Source organism: Mchenga conophoros, linkage group LG11 (genome assembly GCF_057382185.1).
Source record: "Mchenga conophoros isolate Kocher_MC1m ecotype Shallow Benthic linkage group LG11, M_conophoros_male_GT1.1, whole genome shotgun sequence".
Classification (NCBI taxonomy): Eukaryota; Metazoa; Chordata; class Actinopteri; order Cichliformes; family Cichlidae; genus Mchenga; species Mchenga conophoros.
The window spans coordinates 7911309-7923466 of record NC_140536.1 but is presented as its reverse complement, the minus strand read 5'-3'; the positions used below and the strand labels follow the sequence as shown (position 1 = coordinate 7923466).

The window sequence follows — 12158 nt, the reverse complement described above, 5'->3', positions numbered from 1 at the left end:
GAATCACCAAATTGTTATGACAAACAAAAGCTTTTCATAAAACAAAAAATATGTCTGTGCTGAGTGTGCCTTCGCTTTCCCGAAGCTACAAAGATAAAAAAGCAAGAGGGCATTTTTACTAGTACATAACTGGAATTCAGGATATTTTTTCTCTTGTGACTGAATTATCATCTGTAAACTCAGTTTGGCATATATACAAACTACATTCAGATTTGCTCTGAACTCAAACTACCATCGCAAGAGGACACTTATACTGTAAGTGCCATCATCGCTACTGAATGCTTACTTACCAACAATGTCAGAGGCACACAGCGTCTCCTTGAGAAAAACCACAGATATGATAGCACTGGCTGTAACAACAAAAAAAAAAGTCTCTTAGTTTAACTGCAATTCAAACCATTCAGTCCACTACAATGAAAGTAAATACCAACATAGTTATATTTCCATAAGAATGACATCAGTAATGTTGAAGGTAGTCTACATTGTTGACTGCAGACACACACACGTCAACCACATCAAAGCATCTGTGAGGCAGTGAGGTCTTAAAATAATGAAGGAGAATTATTTGTATAGAGTTGTTTTTGGTGGTTGTTACTGGAATGCTCAATATGAAGTCAAAGGAGATGTTGATGCAAGTAATCATAATGCATAAAGTAATCAATCAATCAATTAACCAATCAATCAATCAATAGAGATATCAAAGATTTTGGGAGTTGCCAAATCACTAATATTTTACAAAGAAGGAATGCACTGGCCAGTAGAGGGATAGATTCTGAAGCGTACAGGGCTACGCTTTCTGCTTCAGCCAAATGTTTCTGATCTGATCAGACAGCGCTGCACAGAGCAAATGGATTATGACCCAAAGCGTGCTGCAAGACCAAAGAAAGAATTTTTCAAGGCAAAAAAATGTGATATTTTTCAACAGCTAAGTCAGTCATCTGATTTCAACCCTATAGAGCATGCTTTTTAGTTATTAAATACAAATTTGAAGAGACTGACAAACAAGCTGCATCTAAGGGTGACTGCAGAACATCTCAAGGGAGTAAACAACGCATGTGATGATGTCCACGGATTGGAGACTTCAGGCAGTTTCATCGAAGTATTAAAAACAATCCTCATGTTTAAAATGATGTTAGTTTGTCCAATTACTCCTGACGCTCTGAAACGATTTATAAAAATGACTGTAATTCCCAAACAGTTCATGGAAAATTTTCCTAAACTGCTTGAATTAAATCTCAAAGTCTACACTTCAGTCACACATTGACTGTTTGATTTAAAATCCACTGTTGCAGTGTACAGAGGCACATACTAAAAAAAATTGTGCTTTGCTTTACATCACGTTGATTGCATGGTTTACCTGGGAAACAGAAGGCTGCAGGACGCACTATGGAAGGAAGGCGATTTCTGGACATTGTTCTGAGGGAAAACCTTGGGTCCTGGTATTCGTGTGGATATTTCACTGACATGTACCTCCTTCCTAAACATTCCCAACCACCACTTACACACCCTTCATGGCAGCCATATTCAAATAGGCTACTAACATCAGAACAAGCCATCTTTAGGTTTTTTTTAAGGTGTTATGTCTACACAAGCAGCAGTGATACAAGTATTTAGTTATGCACATATTCACACAGTGACACTATATTATTATATGTAAATGCGTGTTCACATAAATACATGTACACAATGCTTGACATGTTTATATTAGACCAACATAAATCGGTCCGTATGCTTGGATAAATGGAACTCATTAGGACTTCATAGCACCAGCATGAAATTATGATATTCCACGCCACGTTTTTTGCAAACCCATCCATCAATATCATTGTCAAAAACTGCGACACTGAAAAGCAATCAGTCTCACATCAGCTAAGCCTCAGATTAATCTTCTTAATGTTTCCCCGGGATCTGCACCGAACCAAGGGAGAAACACGGCATTCGGCTGTCACGGAGACAAATAGCGAGGCGGGCAGAAATGCGTGCAGACTTCACAGCCATGCCGATAAACAGGCAGATACACAGATGGATGGCCACACAGGCACGCTAACTGGCTGAGACAGAAAAACAAACTGCGAGACAAACGGCCAGTGGACAGAGAGGCAAACTGACATGCAAGTGACAGCGGCCTGTCACAGTGAAGAGGTCAGTTTGCATAACACGCTGACGCTGCCGTGCTGGAGGTCTCCTCACTAAACAACACAAGTGGAAAGCTCATTTTTATATAACCAGTTGGAATTATGATGTTGCATTTTTCACCAATATCACAGCAGAGCATACTATGGGCGCTATGTTTTGCCGACACGACTGCCAGACAGCAATCTGGGTGAGCAGGTGATGGCACACAGACACGGGGACTAATTGAATGGAAGAAATTGCTGGAAATTACTGGAAGAGAAACAGACAGAGCATTTGAGTCTGTGTATGGGCTCTGCCTCCGCCATAAGGAGATTAGATACAGAGTGTAAACAGCTCAATGTGTCAGAGACACAGTGTTGGATGACAGGCAGTGACAGGTTCTTAACATGGATATTAAAGATATATAGTTGCAAGTTTATCTGAAACAAATCAAATATAAGCAAAAATGCCATTTTAAAACCATGATTTAAAGCCACACTTTCTTTCAAATAGGCTATGTATCTCCAAACACACATTTTCCGAAAGAACAGGCCATGGATGTGCACAATGCCGCAAGGACCCTACGCTCTAATTGGAAGTTTATAAAGATTCTCCTTAATATTCTGATGAAACAGTTAGTTGTTAAATATTTCATACTGAGAGCATGTTCGCACTCACATTTTGGACGACTCTTTTGCCTCTGGGACCAGCTGGATCTAACAAGTAACCATAGCAACTCCATACAAAGTGAGCTTCGCACGGCTTGATATAATGAGAAATGTGGCAACGGGAACCTCTGGGGTACGCAGTTTTGTCACTGCCGTTGTGTCCTTGTGTGCGCAGCACCTCTATACATGCTCTTTGTGATGTGTAGTAATGGGTACCTACCAGTGAGGACGAAACATACAGTGTCAATCATTCTTGTGCAACACAAATCTGTCATGAGCAAGATGAAAGCAACAAAAGTCTGACTGCCATCACCCAGAGAAGCTCAAATATAGGAGCTGTGCACGTGTAATTTGTAAAAGAAAACAAAAGTTGTATTCACAATTTCCCAAACAGGAACTTTTGATAACTTGAATCAAAACCGTCCTTCAGAAGCTATTCAAGAAAACATTACACAAACGTTGTAAAGGAGTTCTGAAATCTGAAATGAGATCTTGTCCTGACCCTGAATAAATACAGTCACACTGTAAAGTCATTCTTTAAAATCATTGTGTTATTTATACATCTACATTACATCCTGACTTCTTCACACTGCGCTAACACCGCATCCTAATGGATAATACAGTGCTGCAGGTCTGACATCCGTGAGTGATGCAGTCAGGTTTCTGTTCATTTCCACACTGCCAGCTTCCCCTCCTCTTTTGCATGCGATGACATCGGTATCTGAACGAGAGAGCTGATTCTCTGCTCCACACAACAGCTTTTGGGCTGATGCTGTCATTCCTAATAGAGAGGACTGGGCTCTGTGAACGCGGACAGTAGTAATTGCTCTCCCCGGAACGTCACGAGTGCCAGCGTGACATGCACGGACAGGCGGATGACAGCGGCATCGTCAGCTCTCTCGATCCCGGCCCTTTACTCCTCTGCTTCTGCCTATTGTGTCTTATTCATTCACATACTTATGCTCTCCTTTCCTTGAAATTTTCTTCCTCTCACCTCAGCCTTTCTCCAAGCCAGCCACTCACTTCCCTCTTGTTTACCCAGTGAAGGCATCCTGCTGTCTGTACCCCCTTCTGTGCCTTCACACAGCTCTCGGAAAACAGGCACAACAGCACAGCAGGAAGGGTGTGTGTTGTGTGTGCATATGTCAGAGGAGCATCCCAAGTCGACACAATCCTCTAGACCTTTTACACACCGCTACAGTTATGCATAAATTTTATGTATGTGTATGTATGTGCTTTAAACATTTGCATATCGTGTGAGTCAGTGTGAGCTGAGGGGTACAGTCAGTCAAAGAAAGGAGCCAACCTGCAGATTCTCCCCTGTAGCTGAGGACAGACTGTGTCATGACTGCAGACATCTTCCTCTTCTTTCTCTTCCTTTCACCTCGTAATCTCAGATGCATTAATTATTTAAAAGGCTCCTTGAAAACGCACTTCAGCTGCATAATATTCATTCAAACTCCAGTGCAACACTAGCAATCGGCTGGTTTCACGAGGATCTGATAGTAAAATGGAAATGAGTACGGTAATTGTTAATGGTTGTGGTTTTAAAGAGATTCATCACAAGGTTAGATTTACACACACTGACAACACATTTGGAGGTTGCTGGTCTTAACAGAACACCGAACTGAGGCTTTATTTTTCTGCTAAAAGCATTTTTTTCTTTGGTAAGTGCTCACTGAAGCAAATACAGTGGCAAGCAAAACTACAATGAACAAGAGGTGCAGCCTTCTTAGCAAGATTTGTGGTTTCGCTTAGTGCTTTATTCAAACCATTCATCCACTGGCAAGACGTGACTATAGGAAGCGTGGAGGTAATAGCTGTCATTAATATCCATGAGTCACCACCACCTCCAGCGCCGTGAGTGATGCGCGGTGGAAGGTAAGAAGTGAACCTGTTCAATATTTAACCTGCGTTTAGAGTGTTTGCACTGAGCAGCTGCCAGCTGTAGCAATGGGGCAGGCTTTGTTTTGACTGGCTAATGAGTCCGGCTTAGTCTGTGACATCTTTAGCTCAACTGTGGGCCGTAAAAATGATTGTTTCTCAAGTGTGGTGTTAGATTCATAATGTCAGGAATAATTGGACTTCCTATGTAATTTAATCTCTGGAGCTAAAATGTAGAGATTTATCTTCTGGATTCAGTGCTGGGTATAAGGTAGGAATTGAAACGATGACACATGAACTCCCCCCGCCGCCACCACTCTTCCACTCTCACACAATGACCCACTGTTTCTGCTCGTTTAAAATTTGTTAAATTTACTTTTGAATTAACACCTTAAATAACAAAGAATGGTTTGTAAGCTTGAAGATTCCAGTGAATAAAGTGAAGACTGTTAGTCTCATCAGTTATAAGCAGTTGTGTAGCTTGGAAACACAGGAGAGAAATAAAACTGTTATTGCAGATGGAGAACTTCACTGATACATACAGATCATTTTTATGCCCTGCACTTGAACATACTGCTGCTGAGCTAATGAGCTGATGAAGTGATATATATCACCATATATGAAGGTCTATTTAACACGCAAGGGTAGAGCAGAAACTAGTATTGTGCAGTACAGCACAAAATAATAGGATAATAGACACATTTAAGTACCAGTGTATTGTGACATTTAATATAAATGTCCTTACAATATGTAATGGTTATTAGGCAATAAGGGACTTAAATATAATGATTATTAAGAAACATTACTACGTGATAAGAATAGATTTTACGTGATTCTGTAAAAACAATGTCTTATAGAAACAGATTAAGGTACTTTTTCAGTACTTCCTTGCAATGCTTCTACATTTAAAATATTAATAAAAGGAGTACAGTTACTAAACCTAAGTAACTTAGCTCTGTTGTCACTTTTAAACCTTTACTAACTAATGTCTATGTGTTGAATTTCACATGTTTCAGTTAAGGTTCTCATATAAATAAATAATACAGGCCAATATTATGCCTCCAATCTAAAAAATACATCATATGTTCTGCATCCTTATTATAAAGGCCCTAATATTATATATTATTATATATCCCTCTAAAACTGAAAGCCAATGAATGTGGGGAAGAATTTGTATAATCGATAAGTTGCATTACTGCCGTGAAGTCTTCTTGTGTATGTTTAAATGCAAGCTATTTTAAGATGATTATTATTTCCTATTTTGAATCAAATGCTTCTTTTGCAAACAATATACATTAAATCCTAGAGAGTCTTTGCAGTTCTCAGATGCTCCACAAACAACAGCAAACGTCAACTTTGGAATAAAAATGAATGTGAAACACACAAGTCTTTACCCAGGTCTGCCACCGTACATTTTACAACGTTTCTTAGGAGATTTCTTCTGCAAGTAATAAAGACAGAGCAAAAAGATTTAATTCCCAGTACCAAAAAGAAGAAAGCTGTTTTGTTTTGTTTTTACCAGCAGTAAGTCTCACAATGATTCATATTCCCATTAATATAGTGATAGAGGTAATGTTAGCTAAGTTATCAATGCTTACCTAGCTAAGTGGGAAAAATAAACCCAGTCAGCCTACTGTGGTGTTACAGTGAAATATAACAATAATGGTTCTAAGGAAATCAACCAACCCGTATCTGGAAGCCACTCGGATGCTAATCCAAATACCTGAGCTGGTGTCACTGTCAAACGCAGCATTTCTATGAGCTCAGCACACAAACTGTCTGTGTGCAGTTTGTCGCACACTGTGTTGCTAGCTAAAGATACAGCTGCTGTATTTCACTATTTAAAGGTTGCATGAAAATCCTCAGCAGGTTAGTGTAGCATGAACAGGTTAGTTTGCTGTACTGTGATGGATTCAAAGAAAGGAACAGTGTGTGACTGGTGCACAGTGGTCGTCTAGAATAAAGTTAATATAAACAGCGTACTGTCAGTGTTGCCAGGACAACTCATGAAACATCTGCTGACATCTGGTTGAATTCAGCTGTGTACAGTGTTGGTCAAGTTACTTGAAAAAAGTAATTAGTAACCAATTACTGAATACTTCTCCAAAAAAATAATCCCTTTACTTACTGATTACTTATTTTCAAAAGTAATTCGATACTTAGTTACTTTTTTAACCCTGTGGCTGTGTGCACCCCCACCGCCTTACTTAATGTTTCGGTCACATTTGACCAGTTAGTTTTTAAAACATGACACATAACCTGAATAGTAATAAAGCAATAGACCTTTCAGCCCAATTCTATTTTTTCTGCATAATCCATCATATAAAATTGAATCAAATGAAAAAATCTCTTTTTAAAACTTGTTTTATTAGTTTTAATCTTTTACCTTCATGCGCATTGCATCAAGCAAAAATTAAATTATATGCAACAGTCTCTCACAGAAAGAAATTTGTTTAACATTTAAACCTATTTTCTGCATATTCCAGCATATGAAATAAAATAATGTTTTGTGTTTACACTCTCTTTCAAATAGATGCAAGTAAAACACAGCAAAAAAATAAATAAAATCAAAGTCTCAGTGGCACTAAGTCCCGTTGCTCTTTTTCACCTGTTTAGCAGGAGTGGGGCGGGTGGAGGTCTGCCCGGTCATGTCAGTGGGGGGATCCGGGGGGGTTTCTCTGTGAATTTCACATTCCCGTGGCAGCGTGCTAGGTACTTGCTCAGATTTGCAGTTTAATTTTTCACGGTAAAAAGAAGTTTTCTTCCCATGCAGAGTGTACAGCATACATTAATGTTTTTGTCACTTTTTACAGAATCAAACTCAAAGTAATGTCAGCACTTCCAAGCTTTAAACCCTGCATGGTCGTACTCGCTCCTGCTCTCCATATTATCCATTGTTGATCTGCACACATCTGTTACCACGAACGTTGCATGTGTTTACGTCATTGTCACGAGACCCTTTCACAAACAAAATCACGGTTTAGTAACGCAGAAATGCAGTGTGCTTACGGGAAAGTAATTATTTTTGCAATAGTAATCCCTTACTTTACTTTGAAAAAAGTAATCGGATTACAGTAACGTGTTTATTGTAACACGTTGTGTACATTCACAAAGAGCAGCAGGTCTGCTACTCACAGCCTGTACAATAAGACAATCTACTGGAGCGCTCAATAGAAATTACTGAGCTGTGATTCTTTGCCCCACACTGAGCCATTTCAACTAATTTTAGGGTTCCCCCATCTGCTGAATCCACTTTAATCTCTTCTCTACTCATTTCCTGCTTAGAGGCAAAGTCACCCTCTACAATGTAGGTAACAGAAAATAGAGCTCTTCTAATATTATTGTTACATTAATAAAGCACAAGGTTCAGTTAGCTTTGCATAAAAACAGCTGGTAGAAATGTCCTCCAAAGAGCTACTTTTTACTTTCTTACTTAGAGTACATTTCAGAGCCTGTACTTTTTTTTTTAACTTTTACTTGAGTAAAGAAGTTGAATCAGTACTTCAACTTTTACTGGAGTATTTTTCAACACTAGTATCAGTACTTAGGTACAGAATGTCTGTTCTTTTGCCACCTCTGGTTAAGAGACTACTATTCGCACATATAATTTTATTAATGCATAAAATATACAAATAAGCATTATAAAGTGCTACAGATTAAATAAAGTCTATAGAAAAAATTTTTTAATAGAAAATGACTGGATAAAACATCATTAGTTTTTGGTTGGCATGACACTGTCAACAGGATCAGAAGGAAAGAACACAGGCCTTGCATGGAAACACCTTCCACTGTTAGTTTTGCTTTCACACTTGGATAATGCATGACACTAAAAAAACAAAAAAGATTATATTTACCTATAACAGACACACAGCCCAGTGGGGCTATGAGAGATGCTGGAGCAAAGCCATAGGCAGCAAAGTTTCCCAGTTCCCCAACACCCATGAGAACCACTCCGCACCACCATGTGGCGGATGTGTAGTAGGGTTTGGATCCACGCTGTGCCTGACGTACATGGGCATATTTCTGTCAGGAAGAGAGGGAACGGGAGCCAGAGGAGCCAGGGGAACAGTCAGATAAAGTGGGCCCAACAGAGCTGTACAAACTACAGCAACACAACACAGACAATAACTTCACCGCACTGTGCAAATCCTAAAAAAGTAGGTGCAACTTAACATATTAATCAATCAATTTAATATAGCATTACACCGACTGTCACACAACTCTAAACGCAGCATCACACTCTCTGCTGATTACCATTTCATCTCAGAAGAGACATGACACCAATTAAGAAGCTGTATGATCCCAACACAAGTCTACAGTATACCTCATAATCATTAACAATTCTATTTCTGGAAGCTTATACTGGCTTCTAAGTAAGGGTTATCAACCTCTTTTAGCACTTTTTCACATCTACTTGAAGCTGTCACGGCATCCAAGTTTGCTCTGCATGCTGCTGCCATGCAGACTTTATTTCATATTATCAGTTCCCCAGAAAAAAAGATCACTTTAGACAAATAATGTTTTTAGATGAATCTTCTCAGACTGGTAAATGTTAGCGCTTGTAGGCTTACATTACATTTAATCAATGAAGTCCTTATTTTTTAACATTGTGATGCTCAGAAAATGGTAAAACTTCACCTGAATTAGAGCTATCAACCTAAGGGCAGCTTATTAATACCCTACTCAGGTCCAGACTGTGCAGAAAATGTGTTGTTTGAATACTTAATTGCACTATATTAAAACTGAATTGCAATATTTTAACACCCACTTCTATTCGTTTTAATTCAAACAGGCTTTTCTGTCATGAAATGCAGTCATTTCTAATGCACACTGCCTGCTGTGAACATCACACAGCCACAGTGCCCGAGGGTACACGCACTAAAATCCTGATGAGCACACAGAGTTTGCTAAAGAGAGCAAACCATGAGGAGAAAGACAGTCTAGAAATACTTTACAGGCGCTAAACGCCTACTGTGCTGAGTGTCTGTCACACAGCTGGATTCCAGTGTTTCCTACCTGTATGTTGAGCGAGATGCTGATGAGGACATTCCCACATATGGAGATGATGATTCCCAGGAGATAAGTCTGTGGAAACAAACAGTAAACAGACAGAGGATTAGGTGACGCTCTAGTTGTCACACGACTCCAAACACCCCATAATACTTCTCGCAAGTCTTCCCTCCAGCTGTCGCATCTGTCATTTCCATGACAACCACAGAGAGCATTGCTCCATTGGTGTTGTGTTCAAAGGCACAACTGCGTGTGTAGATATTGTTTGTACTCCTGTGGAACAGAGGCTTTTAAGGCTTCGTAACACCGAAATCTGTATTCTCACACGTAGTAAAAAAACAAAACAAAAACAGCAAACAGACATTTGACACAAATATGCCAAAAAATGAAAACAATCCAAGTTCTCACACAATATCTGACACCTCAATAAGATCTGGATGTAGGCTGGTGCACACCTTCAGACAAATAAACGCACAAAGTTCTGGGAATATCACACTCAAGCTGACAAAGGCAAAAATGGAGATTCTCAACTATAACTATCATGTTTACCATCTTTAGTGTTTGCATACCAACATACTCACAGTAACACTTTCCCAGGATTCATTTCATATTGTAAATACTGCAATTAGGACTTTCTGACTTGCAAATAGCATCCACATCAAGAAACTAGCATTTTAGCAAAAGCTGCAATTTATCCTGAACAATAAGGAAAAGTGGATGTCTCACTGTACACCATAAATACAATAATTTCAAACTATGCAGGGCTTTTTGGGTAACTAAATACAAAGATTTTGAGACATCCAAAGTAAAACTGCTATATAAAACAGCCAAATTCAATTTTAGTGCAACCTTAATTAAAACAAAAAAAGTATCATCAGATGTTTGTAGCAAATTTTCCTCAGAGTAGGTGTATAAGTGATGGAGGGAGAAACGAGATACATTCACTTAAAGTGCTGGAACAGTATACTTGGCTGTTTTGTCCCTGATATATCCCAGGAAAATGACTGCCAAAAGAAAATTGAATTCTGGGTTATTAACATACCGTTGGCTGTGGGTGGACAAAGTTTATAAAGGAACGATAGCACAGAGTGGGGGTGGAATGTGAAGGATAAAACCTAAAGAAGAGAACTCAATCACTCTTGAAGAAGTAAAAGAAAGTGCAGCCAAGCATTTATCCCTTGAAATTGCTTTAAGGAAGAGAGGTGGAGGATGGACAAGGAGAAGGTGGATGGTGATGGGAGTTAAAACAACAGGATGAGAAACAACAGTGAGGTGGAGAATAAGAGGGAAATTTAATCACATGCAGCAACAATAGATTAAAAAAAAGGAAATAAGTATTAATGTTCAGGTTCAGTGGTCCATTCTGTCTGATAAGACAGACAGTGGGTTATTGTCAGTATTATCCATGTGATGTTGTTGACAATAAGATAACACCGCCGTGGTCAAAGGACACGGGAGTGAATGGAGTGTAAATTAATTCCTCTGGTCTCCAAACACAGCTCCAAAAACAGCTGCTCACTACCGCACGATCCAGAGGTCGCCTATTGTCCATCAGTGCGCATCATTAGAAATCCTCAGTGACAATATGAAGCATCTCTTTGCCAGACTGAGAGGGAATAGCTGTGATGATTTAAGCATAAGTCGCAATTCATCGTGCAAACAATGGAAATATCAGCAATCCTCTACTCTTACTGCCAGGCTCAGAGAATACACGGAAGCGTACACAGGAGCACCACATGAAAACATGAGAGTAAACATCCACGAAATACAGGTTAAAATGATGTTTTCCTTACCTGCCTTAGTGTGCTACCTATCCAGTTCAAAACCAAAAAATAAAAAATCCTATAAAAACATAAAGTGGTGCGTTAAGGTCGACGGGATATCATATATAATATGACTCCAGCACAATTATGAGTCATACACTTTCATGTTTGTTTAGCAATAAAGGCCGAGGTTATAAGAAACACTGTATTCTAGCAAAGACAATAAAATGCTGCTTGTTTGCAGTTTTAATGTGGAGCATGAATTTATACTGCATCTTTTAGGCCAAAGCGCTCCTTTGCTCTGTTGTCAGAAAAGCTGCTCACTGTGGTTTAGTTTTATCTGTGTGCACAACAAATAACCTAAACTACCGTCACTTCTTCTAAGATTTAACTCGAGCCTGCTGCAGACCTGAAATAGGTTCATTAAGTTTAATATTTGAACAAGATAATAGAGCTCAGATCCTTTTATTAATCACTAACTTTCAAATATTTAGTGACGGTGTAATGACATCCTCGAATCATGCTTCATACCAAAATCAGATAAACATAACTAACTGAGACTGAATGCACTCACACAACAACAGCAGCTGCTCTGAGGAGAGCATCCTTTTTAGTGTAATTTATATATTTAAAGACTAATGGAGACTGACTGTGATTTTACTTATGATCAAATGAATTAGGCACAAAAATAAATTTAAAAAACTGTTTCTCGCTCCAT

General features: G+C 39.0%; 1 protein-coding gene across 1 annotated transcript in view; it reads right to left on the bottom strand.

The window, feature by feature from the left end:
- nipal2 (NIPA like domain containing 2) overlaps window positions 1–12158 on the bottom strand; it is a 34698-nt gene that overhangs the window by 8195 nt on the left and 14345 nt on the right. Inside the window, exons 3-5 of the mRNA XM_085290680.1 lie at window positions 9684–9752; window positions 8522–8690; window positions 291–350 (exon numbers count right to left, since the gene is read on the bottom strand). Coding sequence (XP_085146806.1) covers window positions 291–350; window positions 8522–8690; window positions 9684–9752 — 298 coding nt within the window. The remainder of the gene's footprint in view (window positions 1–290; window positions 351–8521; window positions 8691–9683; window positions 9753–12158) is intronic.